Source organism: Phycodurus eques, chromosome 15 (genome assembly GCF_024500275.1).
Source record: "Phycodurus eques isolate BA_2022a chromosome 15, UOR_Pequ_1.1, whole genome shotgun sequence".
Lineage (NCBI taxonomy): Eukaryota > Metazoa > Chordata > Actinopteri > Syngnathiformes > Syngnathidae > Phycodurus > Phycodurus eques.
Window position 1 is genome coordinate 23724752 of NC_084539.1, and position 18136 is coordinate 23742887.

The 18136-nt window shown below is 48.4% G+C and overlaps 1 protein-coding gene across 1 annotated transcript in view; it reads right to left on the minus strand.

Annotated features, from left to right (window-relative positions):
* The window catches only part of xpo7 (exportin 7), a 46465-nt gene continuing 28329 nt past the window's right edge, over positions 1–18136 (minus strand). Inside the window, 14 exon segments of the mRNA XM_061698703.1 lie at positions 1–868; positions 3253–3380; positions 4369–4467; positions 4531–4688; positions 6267–6405; positions 6570–6784; positions 11099–11181; positions 11453–11560; positions 11659–11747; positions 11838–11944; positions 15244–15352; positions 15437–15500; positions 17191–17271; positions 17362–17435. Coding sequence (XP_061554687.1) covers positions 760–868; positions 3253–3380; positions 4369–4467; positions 4531–4688; positions 6267–6405; positions 6570–6784; positions 11099–11181; positions 11453–11560; positions 11659–11747; positions 11838–11944; positions 15244–15352; positions 15437–15500; positions 17191–17271; positions 17362–17435 — 1563 coding nt within the window. The 3' untranslated portion in view covers positions 1–759.

Consider the following 18136-nt stretch of genomic DNA (forward strand, 5'->3'; position numbering starts at 1 on the left):
TAAAAAGGATGAGGTTTATTTGCAGTCACAATGCTGACACGACACAGCAGCTACTCCACATTCACGTCAGTCACAAACCAGGAAGTCGACGCACGCCTGCGCGCCTTCCTGCCTCCAGGGGGCGCCAGTGTTCCACACAGCACCGTGACACACACACACACACACACACACACACACACACGCACACACCAAAAGGGACCGCAACCTGGTCCCAGGAATCCAGAAAGTAAACAAAAAGTTGGAAGAAGCACTCTCAGGTAGCGACGCGCCCGTTCGTCCATCTTTGTGGAAGGCCCGGCCCAGACGGATACCCACCCGACTCAAAGTGGAATCTTGTTTGTTTTTGATTGTGTGTTTCCAGATTGTTTGTAGGAGTGCAAAGTGGACGCGCCAGACCTGCCTTTGACGACTATTTACACATTGTTTCGCTTCCTTCCTTCCTTTCTTTCTTTTCTCGCTGCGGCACGCACGAAGTGACTACGGCGTAAAAAGCTCAATCATCCCATCAATATATAAACATCGTTGAAAATGTTAGCAAACAAAATGTACACTCGACTTTGTCGTCTTCTATAGAAGGCAGGCGAGCACGTTAGACTATTTTGCCCCCCCGGCCCTCCAATCTTCCTGTGACTGGCGTTAAAATAGATCTGTATTTATATATGCTCATATCAACAAGGAGTGGGCGGGGCAGGCGCTCACTGGCCGAAGGTTGGCGGGGCCATGGTCTGCCGCCGGGTTAAGACGCGTTCGCGTGGAATGTCAGCTCATCATGTCGTTGCTGTTGACGCCGCCGCCGCCGCCGCCGCACGTGGAGTTCTTCATGCTGTCGTTCACCTCCCGCCGGAACACCGACAAGTTCTGCGTGAACCTGCGTGACCGTGGACACGTCATTAGGGACACTCGCGGGCAAACGATGGAGGAATGCTAAGGAGACTAAGGGCTGCAGAAGTAGTTAACATGGGTAGTTAGTCTTGGTACACACAAGGAATTTTCAAATCTTAAAAGTGCAACCAAACTTATGTCCTTGTTTTGTTTCTAAATTAAATATGTTGGAAGTTCTGAAAATGCGAAAAGAGAACAATATAGTGCTGAATTGTTGAGTCCGCTTCAAATTCTTTTTCGCCATCTAAGCTGGCCTGACATGTTCGGGTGGCTGCGGCCGCCGAGGCGGGGGCCCGGAAGGGTTTTTCCTCCTCCGACGACGACTCTTTGCGCCGTCGTTTAACAGCCCGCTGAACTTTAACGGAAACAACGGGGTGCCCGCGCCAGAATGTCGTTCTGTGGCCCGTGAGAGTGAGCGAAGTGCATGGTTGCAAATTCTTCTTCCCCCGCTTCGGAGTAGCACGACGCGCATCTTTGATTGACAGCTGAAAGTTCCGAGGTGGTGGGATTGTGAGATCATTTAGTGACACGCCCACAGTGTCTGCAAGCGGAAAGAATGTCTCAATTCTCGCCTTATTACACATACATTGCCATTTCTCCCCCCCCCCCCCATTCATTCACTGACGGGATTGTTAAAACTTTTCTGGGACTTGCCCTTTAACCCCCTTTTATAAATATATATATATATATATATATATATAAAATCTGTGACAGACCCCACACAAAGAACATTTTTTTTTTTTTTTAGCATTTAACAGTTTTGCTTGTTCTGCGCCGATAATCTTAACACAGAACACCACACGCAGCTGGAGCTGCGGTGCGGCCGACACAACCTGGAGCTGAACACGCTCGAGAGAGATGATCGGCATCCTTCGCCACAGCTGCCCCTCACGCTGTCCAGCTGCCTTGTGTCAACCGTCGAGACCTTCGAGTTCCTGGGAATTCCGGTCTCTCAGGACCCGAAGTGGGCGACCGACATCAACTCCGTCCTCAAAAAGGCCCAGCGGAGGATGTGCCTCCTGCGGCTTCTGAGGAAGCACGGCCTTCCACGGGAGCCGCTGAGGCGGTTCTACACAGCGGTCATCGAATCGGTCCTGTGTTCCTCCATCACAGTCTGGTTCGGTGCTGCTACAAAAAAGGACCAACTCCGACTGCAACGGACAATCAGGACTGCTGGAAAAAAAAAAATTGTTGGTACGCCCCTACCCACTGCCAGAACTAAGACAAGAGCATGAAAAATCCTCTTGGACCCTCCACATCCTGGTCACCGGCTCTTCCAGCTCCTTCCCGCAGGTAGGCGTTATCGAACAATGCAAACTAAAACCAGCAGACATTCCAACAGCTTCTTGCGTCTTGCCATTAACTTCTTCAACAGTTAACGTTTCAATTCCATTGTAACACGCTGCCAATTTCGTCTTGCGATTGTTGTCACATCTCTGTTGTGCCCATTACACATTATTGGTGCACTCACTGTAGTAGTCTCGCCACTCTGCACTATTTGCATATCTGTTGTTGACCAATAATGGCCACTCATGTGCTTAAGAAGTGTCTGCACCATTTGCACAATGGACACTGTTCCAGACTATTGCTGTATTAGCCATTTCCCACTGCTCTAAATTGCTAGAGGACTGCATCATTTGCACAACTATGAAAAGACTTATCGGCATTACCGCATTACTGGTAACCTTTTATTGCTCAGTGACGGTCTTGATGTCTTTCTGTCTCCGAAGTGTTCTCCGTCAATTGACCGTCTGTTGTCGTAGTCGAGCGACTCCAACTCCCGGACGCAAATTCCTTGTGTGCTTTTGACATACTTGGCAAATAAAGATGATTCTGACAAAGCACGCGCTCTAACTAAAACAAAGAAGAAGAAACACGCCTGGGTTTGCGCCGATGTTACCCGAGTGTTTCCGAAGGCCGCCGGAAGCGAGACCGTTGTTAAATGACGATGTCGTCTTGCCGCCTGGGCAACCCACTTTTATACCCCAAAAAATGACATCGGGTAAGTCATTTGTTTGAATGTACCTTTGTTTCCTTGCTCCTGAGTCAGGGTGCTTTTTGATTGGCTACATTCCGTTTCACGTCACAATTCACAGCGTCATGACTCGGGAGAGGTCGGCTTCCCCCGCGCACATGAAGCGTTTTGGCGGTGAATATCGAACACGTTCATTATTTAACATTGTCAGTCCCGACCCATTTTGGACGTACGAATCCACTCTCGACACACATTGTCTGGAGTTTGCCATCCTTGGTCTGGAAGGTACAAAAACAGCCCGATTGTGTTTGAGTGTGCACCGGGCCTTAGTTAGCTAGCGTGGGTAGTTCCCTTGGATAGTAAGCATGGGCAGTTAGTTGTTGGCGTGTTGTCACCTGTCTCTGTTCTTGGTGAGCAGGTTGCGTTCAATTCCTTCCATGAGGTTCTCGAAGCAGAGGTGCATGGCCTGCTGCTTCTCCGGAGGTTGGCTGTTCACGATGCTGTTGCGCAGGTCCGCAAAGTACTGTAAGCGCACAAACACACACTTCACGTACACGTTAAAATGCCAAAGGCGGGCGATTTCTGCAGTGGCGGGTAACACAGCCACTCCCACTGTGCCGGTTGAAATTTGATGGATATATTTAATTGTAGTGCATAAAAGGCTACAAAGTATTTGATTGTTTAAGGAAACAATCGTTATCATTTTAGTGCCTTTTGTTTTGTTAATTCTTTGCGCATTTGTACAGTTTCGTGCGCAGCGTGGCTCAAGAGGCGGACTTTGCGACGCAGTCGGAAATGTGCGGGGAGCGTGCGCGTCCATGGCCCGTCGGTAGCGTCACTCAAATACACGTGCATGCAAACGGATCGGTCTGATTGGTCCTTCGAAGCGCAGCGGTTCGTGAGAGTGTCTGACGTGACATTCATGAGTAAACAAGCCTGTTGCCTTGTGACGATCAGTACGCGAATCGGAATTGTAAGGAAGTCAACTACTGTGTTGGCTGCTTAAATGCTGCTGGCTTGATAAACCTGCTTTGCCAAGTCTACCTTCTTATCCTATTGGTCGTCTTTTAGAAAGGCAAACGCATGCGCGTGCACACACACCTGTGCGAACAATTGCACGAAGTGAGAAAACGTTGAACATTCGTCCAAGTACATTTACGGTGATGCCTTCTCGCAGTCGGCCTCAAGACGTGACAAAGGAAAATAACGTCACTGGTGCTCACGCAGTTTGCGCTTCGCCCTCCTACCGAATGCTGTCGAGCATAAGGGTCACGATCATATAACGGTAAAGACACGGCCCATTGAATTTCTTTTTGAAAATCAACTAATTTGACTGACATGCGTATTTGCATTACCGGCAGTTGTGATCCGTCAAGAGGTCGGAATTGTTTCGACGGCAAAAACTATTTGCCAAAATATCTTCCGTGAGGTGTCCGAAATGAAGTTTCGTGATTTGCAACATGCGTTCTGACGGTCCTAATGACATTTGGGATGCGTGTGCATCACGTTACCTTCTCGTTGAGGAGTATGAGTCCTAGCAGCGGTCTGGACATGGACCACTGGTTCCGGCAGTCCTCGAAAATGATGATGTTCAGCACGGTGGACAGCATCTGCGCCGCAAACGCGCACGGTCACCAGATGTCCGCTCGCGGTTGTTGCGTTGTCAGGGTTACCTGCTGGATCATCTCGGGGTGCTGCTGCATGATGTGCAGGAAGCGTTCGTCCGTGGCCATGGGCGTGGCTCTCTTCTTGGTGGAGCGAGACAGCTGCTTGAAAAGGTAGGTCACCATGTGGTCCAGGCTGGAACAGCAGCCCGTGCACACCATCGTGTCTGCAGCACCGCAAACGAGATAGGATAAGATAACCTCGATCTGTTGCACTTGGAGGAAATGGCCATCATTTGGGTGGACCCGTGATTGGCAGATCCACCTTCCAGTTGGAGGAGCAATAGGAGAGACTTTTTGCAACCCCTAAAAAAAGGACCAGCCTCAATAAAAAGCAGTCAGGAAGTGACCTCATCAGCACAACACCATATTCTTCTTTCGGTCAGCGGATAGCGTTTCAAACCTTCGCTGTTCGCGTTTTTGTTTTGTTTTTGCCATCGCAGAACACCAGACACATTTTGGCTGGGGGCAGTTTAGCAACCACTCTTTTCCCCCTGAAAAAAGGTGTCGCCAAAACACTTTTTGGAAAAGTTTCAAATGGCTTACTTAATCCAGGATCCCTCGCCGCATCGTGGCCGTGGCCTTGTTATTTGCCCGTCTCACACTGGCTGGCGACATCTGCTTCTGCTAAGCCAGCTAGTTACCAGTAGCTGGCTAGTTCTCGTATATGAATGAATGAATCTTTCACAGCTTTCTCCAATTCGTCTGCCGTGAACATTCGCGCGGCTCTCCATCGGATTAGCGTCTCGGTCGGGAGAGAACGGCTCCGTGATCCACGTGATCGGCAACTACGCGTGCCCGCCATTGTAGCTCCTGATAAGATTCGTACTTTGATCCGTCTTTATCCCGGATCATCGTTTTATTATAAAATGATGATCCGGGATCCGTTTTTTCAAGCGAACTCGCGAGCGAATCCAAATTAGCACTAGTATTCACAATAGTGCTAATTCTTTTGACATGTTTTAAACACATTTAAACAATTTAACTACAAACCCACGGTTTGTAGTTACATTGCATTTCCACCCATTGTCTTGTCATGGAAAATGTCCTATTTGATATTGTATAACTGATTTCCGTGTGTGTGCGGCACGGTGGGCGACTGGTTAGCACATCTGTCTCACAGTTCTGGGGACCGGGGTTCGAATCCCGTCCCCGCCTGTGTGGAGTTTGCACGTTCGCCCCGCGCCTGGGTGGGTCTTCTCCGGGCACTCCGGTTTCCTCCCTCATCTCAAAAACGTGTGGTAGGTTGACGGAAGACTCTAAATTGCCCGTCGGTGCGAACGCTTGTTTGTTTCGATGGGTTTCGATCTGCCTCCCGCCCGAAGATAGCTGGGATAGGCTCCAGCACGCCCGCGACCCTTTTGAGGAGAAGCGGTAAAGAAAATGAACGAATGGATGATTTCCGTGTGCTGTTTTTGTACCTTTCATAGTGAATCACAAGAGTCGGTTTGAATGGAATACACAAGAAGCGACTCCGGTCTGTCTGCTCAAGAACAATCACCAAAAGGAGGAGGTGTGAAGTCCACAGTCTTCAGTGACCCTACGGTGCGCACGTGTCTTCGGAATGCGGGAGGAGGCGAGAGTACCTGTAGAAAACCCGCCCGTGCTTGCTTGGGGTTTTTCTCCGCAAACTCCACACAGGAAGGCAAAAAGCCCCGACCGGAACCTCCGTCCTCTGCCGATCGCGGGCGGGTCCGTGCAATATAACCAATAATACTAAATGCACACTCGAGTCTGTTGCCTACCAAGTGCGGTGAGTCCTTCCGATATGGATGACAGGATGTACATGACCATGTGAGGCTCCAGGCTGGCGATAAAGTTCATGTGGTCCTGGGTCAGGACCTCCAGCAGGGAGTAGAAGGACTGGCTGAGTTTGGGGTAGTCCTGTTGGGGGAGAGCACAGCATTACAAAGACATCATTGCGACACACACACCTAAAACACAAGCAACACGAAACCCACCCACACACAAACAAATAAAACTGAGACACAACATACACTAAGGAAACACACCCAAAAAAAAACCGCACACACACGACGGCGCCTCACCAACAGGTCGCTGTGCGGGATGGACAGCAGCAGCTTGACGAAGGTCTGCAGGGCGTTGTCCAAGGCGTCATCGCCGTACAGGCGAAAGACACCGAAGTTGACGTAGTTGCCGCTCAATACCGCCTTGAGCATGGCGAAGCAGACGCTCACGCCCTTCAGCTTCACGCTGTACGCCTGCTCCTTGGGCACGTCGCCCAGCGTCAGGATGCGATTGCCTACAGCGAAAGACGCCACAGAGCGTCACCTCCCTTGATAGCGCTCGGACGAACGCAAACTTGTTCCGGACACGTGACGAGTGCCGCTTCCACCTTGACAAAAGGATCTTTTGTCCAAATGTTTCCAGCGGAGACCGACTGATTCGACTCGAGCCGAGCCGACTGATTGACTTAACTCGACAGTTGAGCTAATAATAGACTGGTTTGGGACGATTGCATAAAATTGCTATGATTGTGAACGTTTTAGTACAGCCAAGTAGCGTTAGGATTATTGTCGTAACCTTTCGTTTCGGTTCATTGGCACGCAAAAGTCTCCCTCTGCACTTTAGTTTGCGGTCACGTCGAAAGAGCTAGATGATGCCAGTTGCGTTATAGGTCGGCTGTCTGGGATCACTTTGCATCACGATCACGGTGATACAAATGTCTGACTAAAGTGCGTTCCACTATTACTAAGTACAGTACAAAATGTGAGCACCGTGTTTTCACGACCATAAGGCGGTGGCACCGTATTAAAAGGCGCAGTCTCAGTTACGGGGTCTATTTCTGTATTTTAACTGTATTTAATAAGACGCACCGTATTATTGGGCGCAGGCATGGTAAAACATACGCTAGCTTAAAACATACGGTAGCATGCATGCACACTAAAACAATGTTTTTAAAAAGGCAGCGGGAGCAAAATTGGGTTCGGTTGTACTTTATTGAAGTATTTAACAATGTACTCACGTTATTTTTGGATCGATCCTCAGCCACAAATCCAACAAAGTCCTCATCTTCTGTACCCGAAATGAACAGCTGGGCAAGTTCTCCATCAAACACGCCGGGTTTCCTCTCGTCGTCGTCGTCGGAGTGGGTCTCGTTGCCGTGCGGCTCCTCAGAAATGATGCCGGCTTTTACGAAAGCTCGAACAACAGCGCAAGCGGACGCGTTAGCCCGAGCATCCGCAATCCGTTCACAAATTGTGGCGGAACTCCTCGTCTTAGTAAAGCTCGTGTTCGCCGTCTGTCATCCACGCCGCTCGCAACTTGACTTTGAACGCCCCGTTTACACCGATGTCCAGCGGTTGGAGTTCCTTCGCCAAGCCTCCCGGAACGATGCAAGCCCCGAGCTATTGCCCTCAGTCGAATGGTGACTGTAGAGACGCTTCTCCCGGCTGTTCTTTGATCATTCATCCATTGCTCGAGTTGCTCTTCCAACTCGGGCCACCTCGCCTTGTTTCCGCGGAAACTCAGCTCCGTCTTCTTGACTTGGCGAAGCTCGTTTTCCTGCTTCCTCCACTTGCGAACCGTAGATTCGTTGATCTTGAATTCTCTCGCGGCTGCTCGATTTCCATGTTCCTCCGCGTAACCGATAGCTTGCAGTTTCAACTGTGCCTCGTAAGCGTGTCTCTTCGTTGGTGCCATTTTCGGGGGTCCTTCGACAAACCGATGTTGTGCACATACCGGCACTACGGGGGCGTGCCTTTAGCGTCCTCCTTCACGCGCACCCTTCCCCCTTTACGTCCGCGTGTTGTCCTCAGTCACGTCCGCCGTCCTCCATATAAGCAGCGTGTCGGCAGGAAATGCTGCCAGTCGGTCGAGCGGAGCGCTCATCGAAGTCACACAACAACATTTACAGATTTTGGAACTTTTGGAAGGCGCCCCGTCCATTTTGGAGAAAATTTAAGACTTTTAAGTGGGCCTTATGGTCGTGAAAATACGGTAGCTGCGTGCATATAATTTTCATACTACTGAACGTTTATTGACGTGTCACCATCAAAATCTCATCTGTCGCGTCTATTAATTAATTTTCCGTATAAGACCACAGGATACAAAGGATAACCTTTAACCGAATGAAAATGGTCAATTGTCCAGAGTCAGTGCTTCTAAATAAATGACCGTATTTACACGACCGTAAGGCGCACTTAAAAGTCTTACATTTTCTCCAAAATGGACACCGCGCCTTATGTGCGCACAGAGTTCCAAAATCGATAAATGTTGTGTGACGAGCGCTCCGCTTGACCGACTGGGAGCATTTCCTGCCGACACGCTGCTTATATAGAGGAAGGCGGACGTGACTGAGGACACCATGGCCGGATGAACGAGGAGGAAATGAGAGAGTGGCTGAGTGAGGGGTACGTAAAGAGACCGGATGGTTTTTTTCCACGCGTCACCGTCCCTGTTGATCTGTGACTCCATGCGCGCCCATCTCACAGCCGCTGTGAAAAACCAAGTGCAGCAAATGAACTCTTGGCGAAGGAACTCCAACCGCTGGACATCGGTGTAAACGGGGCGTTCAAAGTCAAGTTGCGAGCGGCGTGGATGACAGACGGCGAACACAAACTTTACTAAGACGAGGAGTTCCGCCACAATTTGTGAACGGATTGCGGATGCTCGGGCTAACGCGTCCGCTTGCGCTGTTGCATCATTCCCGAGGAGCCGCACGGCAACGAGTCGGGCTCCGACGTGGACGAGAGGAAACCCGGCGTGTTTGTTGGGGAACTTGCCCAGCTGTTCATTTCGGATACAGAAGATGAGGACTTTGATGGATTTGTGGATGAGGATCGATCCAAAAATAACGTGAGTACATTGTTAAATACTTCAATAAAGTACAAGCGAACTCAGTTTGGCTCCCGCTGCCTTTTTGTAAAACATACGCTAGCATTTTAAGCTAGCGTATGTTTTACCATGCCTGCGGCCAATAATACGGTGCGCCTAATGGTTGCGAAAATACGCTAACAAAACCGACAGTGATTTAATTAAAATAGAGGACACAGGAAGAATGCAGATTTGGTTCACATTATTATTATTTTTTTTTTTTGAAGGATGTGAGGTATTATTCCTTTGATTATGAATCGCTTTCATTCTCCTTTAGGTCCTCATCGAATTCTATTTGACCAACCGAAAACAGTCTTGGCTTTGACTTGATTCTATTCTTTTAAGAACCGTAGGAATTACAAGGGTGTCACCACAAATTACACAACATAGTTTGCTCAGAAATCAAGTTCACTGAAATTGAGTTTGAAATACAACTTTGAAACAATTCAGTGCAATAAAAATCAAACAATCCTAATCTCAGTTGTTGTTCATTTAACTTTTGTAAAGTGAGAATACTTGGTGCTATGACTTAATTCATTCATTCATCTTCCGTTCCATTCATCCTCACGAGGGTCGCGGGCGTACTGGAGCCTATCTCCGGGGCGAGAGGCGGGGTACACCCTGAACTGGTCGCCAGCCTGCTATGATTTATGAGGAATACAAAAATAATAATAATTTTATTACCACTCCAATTTGCAGTGGGTACTGAAAGTATTCAGACCCCCTTAAATTTGTCACACTCTTTGTTATATTGCAGCCATTTGCTAAAATCATTTAAGTTCATTTTTTCCCCTCAATGTACACACAGGACCCCGTATCGACATATCGCACTGACGAGAGGCTTCCGTCGGGCCACTCTGCCATAAAGCCCCGACTGGTGGAGGGCTGCAGTGATGGTTGACTTCCTAGAACTTTCTCCCATCTCTGGAGCTCAGCCACAGTGATCTTTGGGTTCTTCTTGACCTCTCTCACCGAGGCTCTTCTCCCCCGATTGCTCGGTTCGACCGGACGGCCAGCTCTAGGAAGGGTTCTGGTCGTCCCAGACGTCTTCCATTTAAGGATTAGAGAGGCCACTGTGCTCTTAGGAACCTGAAGTGCAGCAGAAATGTTTGTGTAACCTTGGCCACAATTCTGTCTCTGAGCTCTTCAGGCAGTTCCTTTGACCTCATGACTCTCATTTGCGCCGACATGCACTGTGAGCTGTAAGGTCTTCTGTAGACAGGTGTGTGGCTTTCCCAATCAAACATAGCAATGAAGGTGTAGAACCATCTCAAGGATCATCAGAAGAAATGGACAGCACCCGAGTTCAATATATGAGTGGCACAGCAAAGGGTCTGAATACTGTGCGATATTTCAGTTTCTCTTTTTTCATAAATCTGAAAAATTTCAACAAGTCAATATGGGATGCTGTGTGTACATTAATGAGGGAAAAAAAAGGATTTTAGCAAATGGCTGCAATATAAAAGTGAAAAATTTAAGAGGGTCTGAATACTTTCCGTACTCACTGTATGTTGCGACTGGAGCAAGATTATATAACTTGATTTGCTTAAACCAAGTAATGACTTGACTCGACTCGACTCGCTTGATTTTCCCCCCCCCCACTGTGACTCGGGACTTGCAGATATGCGACTTACTCCCACCTCTGGTTTCCAGACACGTTCGAATGAGCCGTCGCAACAATTGAATGCGATCGAATGAAACAACGCGCGAATGGGGCGCCGACGAGAGCGGATGACCTCACCGTACGTCGTGATCATCTTGCTGGTCTCTCGGAACAGCAGGATGCCGTTCGGGGACGACACGTCAAACTGCAGCCTTTGCGACCTGCAATGCAAGGTTGCCACAAGGTCACACATGCGCACAGAAGAAAATGCATGCACACAGAGAGAGAGAGAGAGAGAAAACAACATGCACACAAACGACACATACAGTAACACGCACAAGAAAAGTGCACGCGCGTGTGCACACACACACACAAGCTAAAACACACGCCACCACAACATACACACAAAGATAGGTTAGGGTACACGCACACTAAGAAAAAAACAAATCACGAACAAACAGAACACCACATCGCACACGCGCGCGCGCGCACCTGTTGTGAACGAGCTCAGCCATGAGCTTGAGCACGGGCGTAGTGCACGCCGGGTCGTGGTACCACAGCTCGATGGCCCTCTGCAGGATGGGCATGTAGGCCGGATATCTGAGCGCCAGGTCAAGGGTCACTAGCGCGCCACTGAGTCATCAGCAAAACACACACTCACACTAAGCTAAAATAAGCTAAGTAACATTCTAGAATACATCCAGTCGAAGAGCATCATGAAGCTGGTCTTGGCGTTGAAGGCGAACGCGATCCCTCGCAGGTCTCGGACCAGACCCACCAGAGTCCTCTGCAAGACAAAAGTCCCACAGGGCTCTGTGCTTAGACCGCTTACGCTTCAGGTCATCTTGCGTACAGTACGCACGCGCATCAGTGTCACCTTGGCCTCCTGCTCGTTGAAGGTGTTTGTGCTCAACATCTGGGCCACGGCCTCGAAGGCCACCGTCAGGGGCAGCATGAACTGCTCAAACTGCTCCTCGTCCTCACCTGTGTGAAGGATTAGTTCATATTTTGCGTCATTATACTGGATTACTCCAGCCTTTAAGCAAAGATGACTTCTGTGAAGTTGGTTGTTTGTTCCATCAGGATTTTAGGGGCTGATCGCCAATCAGCAAGTTTAAATAGACATCTCACCGATCCGATCGCGAGACGGAACAATATCTCTCGAAACTAACATTTTTATTTACTGTCCATTTTGTGGAATCTCGGGTTCCGAACTTAATTGGTTCCTTGACGCCGTTTGTACCCGAAACGTTTTCAACTGGAGTCATGTTTCCCATAGAAATGCAATCGATCTATTCCAGCACCAAAATGAAGTTATACCTAGCTTTTTTCATTGGTGTATGGTTACAAATAAATGTAGCGCAATATAGAAAAAAGTAAAAAAAAACATCATAAAGAATGAAGACACTAAATAAACATGGTAACGATTTATTGTTCATTAACTGGAGCCGTCCCCTTATCGTGGTGGATGGGTTTGTGTGTCCCAATGGTCCGAGGAGCTAAGTTGTCTGGGGCTTCACGCTCCTGGTAGGGTCACCCATGGCAAACGGGTGGAATGTCACCTCTCAGGCAGGGAAGGAGCCCGAGCTGGTGTGTGAGGTTGAGAAGTTCTGACGAGCTATACTCCATCGTTCCGATGGGGGACTTCAATGCTCACGTGGGCAATGACAGTGAGACCTGGAAGGGCGTGATTGGGAGGAACGGCCCCCCCGATCAGAACCCGAGCGGTGTTCTGTTATTGGACTTCTGTGCTCATCACGGATTGTCCATAACGAACACCATGTTCAAGCATAAGGGTGTCCACACGTGCACTTGGCACCAGGACACCCAAGGTCGCAGTTCGACGATCGACTTTGTGGTCGTGTCATCGGACTTGCGGCCGCATGTCTTGGACACTCGGGTGAAGAGAGGGGCGGAGCTGTCAACTGAGTAGCATCTGCACCATTTGCACTATCGACATTGTCCCAGATTATCGCACTACGAGTCACTTTAAACCGCATACATTCCTTGAAGTCTCGCCGCCCTTTGCACGATGGTCATTGCACCGGACTATTGCAATATTAGAACTGCTCTAATTGCTAGAGGACTATGCATCTTTTTGCACAATTGTCAAAAAAAGAAAAATTTAAAAATTGTACCAGCATTACCAGATTACTAGCAACCCTTTATTGCTCAGTGACTGTTTTTTGTTGTCAATGTCTTTCTGTATCCAAAGTGTTCTCCGTCATTCGATTGTCTGCTGTCGTACTAGAGCGGCTCCAACTACCGGAGACAAATTCCTTGTGTTTTTTGGACATACTTGACAACAAAAAAATGATTCTGATCACCACCTGGTGGTGAGTTGGCTCCGAGGGTGGGGGAAGATGCCGGTCCGACCTGGCAGGCCCGAAGGTATACTGGGAACGTCTGCCAGAATCCCCGGTCAGAGGGAGATTTAACTCCCACCTCCGGCAGAACTTCACCCACGTCTCGGGGGAGGCGGGGGACATCGAGTACGAGTGGACCGTGTTCCGCGCCTCCATTGCTGAGGCGGGCGGCCGGAGCTGTGGCCTTAAGGTAGTCGGTGCCTGTCGTGGCGGCAATCCCCGAACCCTTTGGTGGACACCAGCGGTGAGGGATGCCATCAAGCTGAAGAAGGAGTCCTATCGGGCCTTTTTGGCCTGTGGGACTCCTGAGGCAGTGTTCCAACTACAGGGGGACCAGACTCCTCAGCTTCCCTGGTAAGGTCTATTCAGAGGTGCTGGAGAGGAGGGTCCGTCAGGAAGTCGAATCTCAGATTCAGGAGGAGCAGTGTGGTTTTCGTCCTGGGCGGGGAACAGTAGATCAGGTCTCCACCCTCAGCAGGGTCATCAAGGGTGCATGGGAGTTTGCTCAACCAGTCTACGTGTTTTGAGGACTTGGAGAAGGCGTTCGATCGTGTCCCTTGCGGAGTCCTGTGGGGGGTGGTTCGAGAGTATGCGGTACCGAACCCCCTGATACGGGCTTTTCGTTCCCTGTACGACCGGTGTCAGAGTTTGGTACGCATTGCCGGCAGTAAGTTGGACTCGTTGCCAGTGAGGGTTGGAGTCCGCCAAGGCTGCCCTTTGTCACCGATTCTGTTCGGAACTTTTCAGGACAGAATTTCAAGGCGCAGCCGAGGCATAGAGGGGGTCCGGTCTGGTGGCCTCGGTATTGCATCGTTGCTTTTTGCAGATGACGTGGTTCTGTTGGCGTCATCAGGCCGTGATCTCCAACTCTCACTGGAGCGGTTCGCAGGCGAGTGTGAAGCGGCTGGGATGACAATCAGCACCTCTAAATCTGAGACCATAGTCCTTAGTCGGAAAAGGGTGGGGTGGCCTCTCCATGTCGGGGATGAGATCCTTCCCTAAGTGGAGGAGTTCAAATATCTTGGGGTCTTGTTCACGAGTGAGGGAAGAATGGAACAAGAGATCGACAGGCGGATCGGTGCAGCGACGGCCGAAATGAGTTTCCTCCGCAGGGTGTCCGGGCTCTTCCTGAGAGATAAGGTGCCAAGATGACCCAGGATACGCTGGAGAGACTACGTCTCTCGGCTCGCCCGGGAACGCCTCGGGATCCCCTCGGAAGAGCTGGAGAAGTGGCTGCGGAGAGAGAAGTCTGGGCTTCCCTGCTGAAGCTACTGCCCCCGCGAACCGACCGCGGATATGCGGAAGACAATGGATGGCTGGATGGATAAATTGAACTAAGGAGGTAAAGGCAAGGAGAACGACAGCTCCCCAATGAAGAAGTCTTCTTCCATATTTCTTTTGTAATTCATGGGTTGGAAAAAAAGAAATTCTGACAGTGGGCCATCACAACGTCATTGAAAAGATGAATTGCAGGCTTGGCCAATTTGCTGCCCATTTCGTTTTGATTGCAGCGAGCGCTTCCTCACTTTTTGTCAGTTTAATAAAGAGCAAAAAAAGAGGAGCCAACCTCTTGCGTTGTGTGATGTCAATGACGGTTACACGACGAGAGATCTTCCCACTCAACTATGACAAGTGCGTCTGAACACTATCTTTAGCACGACCGCTTTTCTTAGGAGCCAGTCTGACTGTTTAGCCCTCCCCAACAGCGGCAAGATTATTTGGATTCGACGACCCACCCTAAAATGGTTTGTAATTGCTTATAGATGCCACAAGATGGCAGACAATTACCAGGGCCTTGGCACCAAAACGCCACAAAATGGTGCCAAAGAGCTACTTTTACATTAGACAGTGCTTTGCCGAGAGCACAAAAACCGGCAAAGGATAGCGGAAAAGTATCGTCAACGTGTGGGCACTTACCCAGATCGACCATAAGGAGGCGCCCCAGCGCGGTGTAGAAGGTGGTGCGACACCTCATGTCGCTCAGATTGGACTGGTTGTTGACGCCCAGGAAGGAGAAGTGCTCGCTCTGCTGACAAATGAAAAAGGCAGACGGCCATGGCAGCGGCGGCCCGACGGTAGCGCCGTCGTCGAGGGAGATGCAAATACTTACGGTGTGATTGTTGAGCATGAACTGCACAGCGCTCAGCTTCACCAACTTCCTGACACTGCTGTACGTGAACGGGGCGGTCAAGGACAAACCTGGTCGTAATTGTGCGTTTCCGAATGAGGACGCGTACGAGGTGAGGAGGCACGCGGAACAGTGCGGCAGGTGCGTTGCAAAGGACCAGGCTACCAGTTTGGGTAACCCTTTGACGGCCAAGTCGTCGACTAGGGATGTCCCGATCCGATGCCGATATTGCAGCCTTGAATTTTAGCCAATAATCATATATACTACTTTTGTAGTATGGAATGTTAGAAAAGACTTCATCAAGTGATATTTCTCAAGAGAGAGAATAATAATCAGCAACAGTAGGTATGAGGAAAAAAAACGACCCATTTATTATTAACCAATAAAATAAGAATGTACTACTTGTGAATAAAATAAACTATATTAGGACATGCCTGATAACCATTAAAACCGATTAAAAAAATAGATTTAAATTGCAACATAATATTTAAACGTAAGCATATTCTATACTGGATTAAATAATAATTAAAAAAAAGACAACCATGACAAATAATCCATAAATATTAAATAGTGCAAAATAACCAAGTTCAGTTCAGTTATTTATTTTAACTGTCAGTATATGGTAGGAACAGCAACTCACTTTGTCCATGTGTGGAAATACACTTTTGAACTTCTTGATGCAACCGGGATTTAGTTTGATTGACAATCACTGCACCTGCTGTGCACGCCTTGACCTATGAGGGGCAGTGTGGTGCAGGCAATGAGATACACACTTGCAGTAACTAATAAAGTAGAAGACGACGCTCAAATATCGTAACTATAACTTGTTTTTCACAGAATTTGAAGAATATATGCCCGTTTTCGTATGTGTTCATAAAGCATTTGTGGACCAATATTCATTATTTTGAGATAAGTGCGCCACGTTTGATGCTAATTATGTTTAGCTCGTCAACGGTGTTTTTCAATCATTGTGTGTTAGCTTTGAGCTAGCGATTTTTGTGAACAAAAACGAAAAGAAAAAGTCTAATGTATTTGAACATTTAATGTGTAATACTACTATTGTGGCCAAAGGTGACCTATTTTTGTCATATGTACATGCTACATTTGGCTTTTTCCAACTACTTAATTTATCCTGATAGCAAAATAAACAACAACGTTGAGACAGTCTTCGCCATTATTCCCAAGCTTTAACTTTGTTTCCATTCGAAAACAAGATATTTCAAACAAACTACTTGATTATGATTCAGTTCCTAGTTTGGCTCATGAAATCCTTGATAAAATGGGCAAAAATGTTGAACAGTTTTCGAATGTTTGCAAACGTCTTTTTGATGAAACAAAGCTAATCAGTCTGCATTCATGGACGACAGAAATCGGCAAATATTTAGTGTTGAGAGGCTGAAGTTTGGAGATGAAGACAATTTTCAGTTCAACAATTTCTCTGAAGGAGTAATTGATTATGAAATTAGTTTGATTAATTTGATAGTTTTCCATTAATCCAATTAACTGTTGCACCTCCAAAGCGATTCAAATGTTCGTCGATTCATTTTCTAATTGATTTTGTCGTCGATTAATTGTGGCACCGCGAGCCCTACTTCACCGATAATTCCACGGACGAGCTCATCTCGGGAAAACGGCTGACATTGCCGCTGGTTTCCTTGACGACAACGCCCGCCCCAATAATAGCTTCCCGCCCTGAAACAGCAACGCGACATGTGCCAGCACGTCGTGAAGGATATCCTAAGGAGAGGTCGTTGAGGAGCTGCAGAGTCTTGGAGGTGATGGGTTCACACTGGCCCCAGTACTTCAAGTTTGTGATGCTGTAAAGGGGAAGAGGACGCCGAAGAAGAAGAGAGGCTTGAGAGCAACGCTCGCACGCTCACCCAGCGCCGGCCACGTTTGTCACTCACATTTTGCCAATGAAGACGCTCAGCACCATCGTCTCGTCGTTGAGGCCGAGCACCTCCGACAAACGACGGTACAGCTGCAAGCAAACGCACACAGACGTGACATCTGTAAAGCTCAAGGTGAAGATATGTGGCAAAAATGGCCTGTTCGCTGGTTTTTTTAAACATTCCAGCTATGTCCACACAAATGTAATGAAATGGGGATTTGTGTATTTTGCCATTGACAACTACTGCTCGTTAAATATGTTAATAATATACTGTTTATATCAGATCGTTTCTTTTGGCCAACTGAAACCCGTGAAAACAACCGTTTTCATTTCAAAAGTGCATTTTGGCCGAAAGACGAAACAGGATGATGTGACGACATGAACAAAACCCGCAGCCAGCGCCAGCTTCTCTGGATGAAGTTGGGCGGCGCACCCAACGACGACGTGGGGTGCTCCCACGGCCGCCTCGACCTCGTTGGTTAGCGGCTACAATGGTCCGTCAATGTAATGTCTTCGGGCGATAGTAAAACCGTAACCTTCCCTCGATACAAATTGGAGACACGGTCAGTAGACTTTGATAGATTGCATCTGTCCATTGTTTGACAGACAATATAAATAGCCAATAATATCGTGAGTTGTTCTGCGCCGAACCAATTGTGGCGTCAATAGAATCACGGCAAGTTAGGCTGACGCACATTGGCAGCGAGACGCAACAGGCGCTAATGTTTGGAGCCCGCGGCCGTGGGAGCGCTGACAAAAAAAGAAAGAAAAAGAAAAGGAGAGTTCCCTCG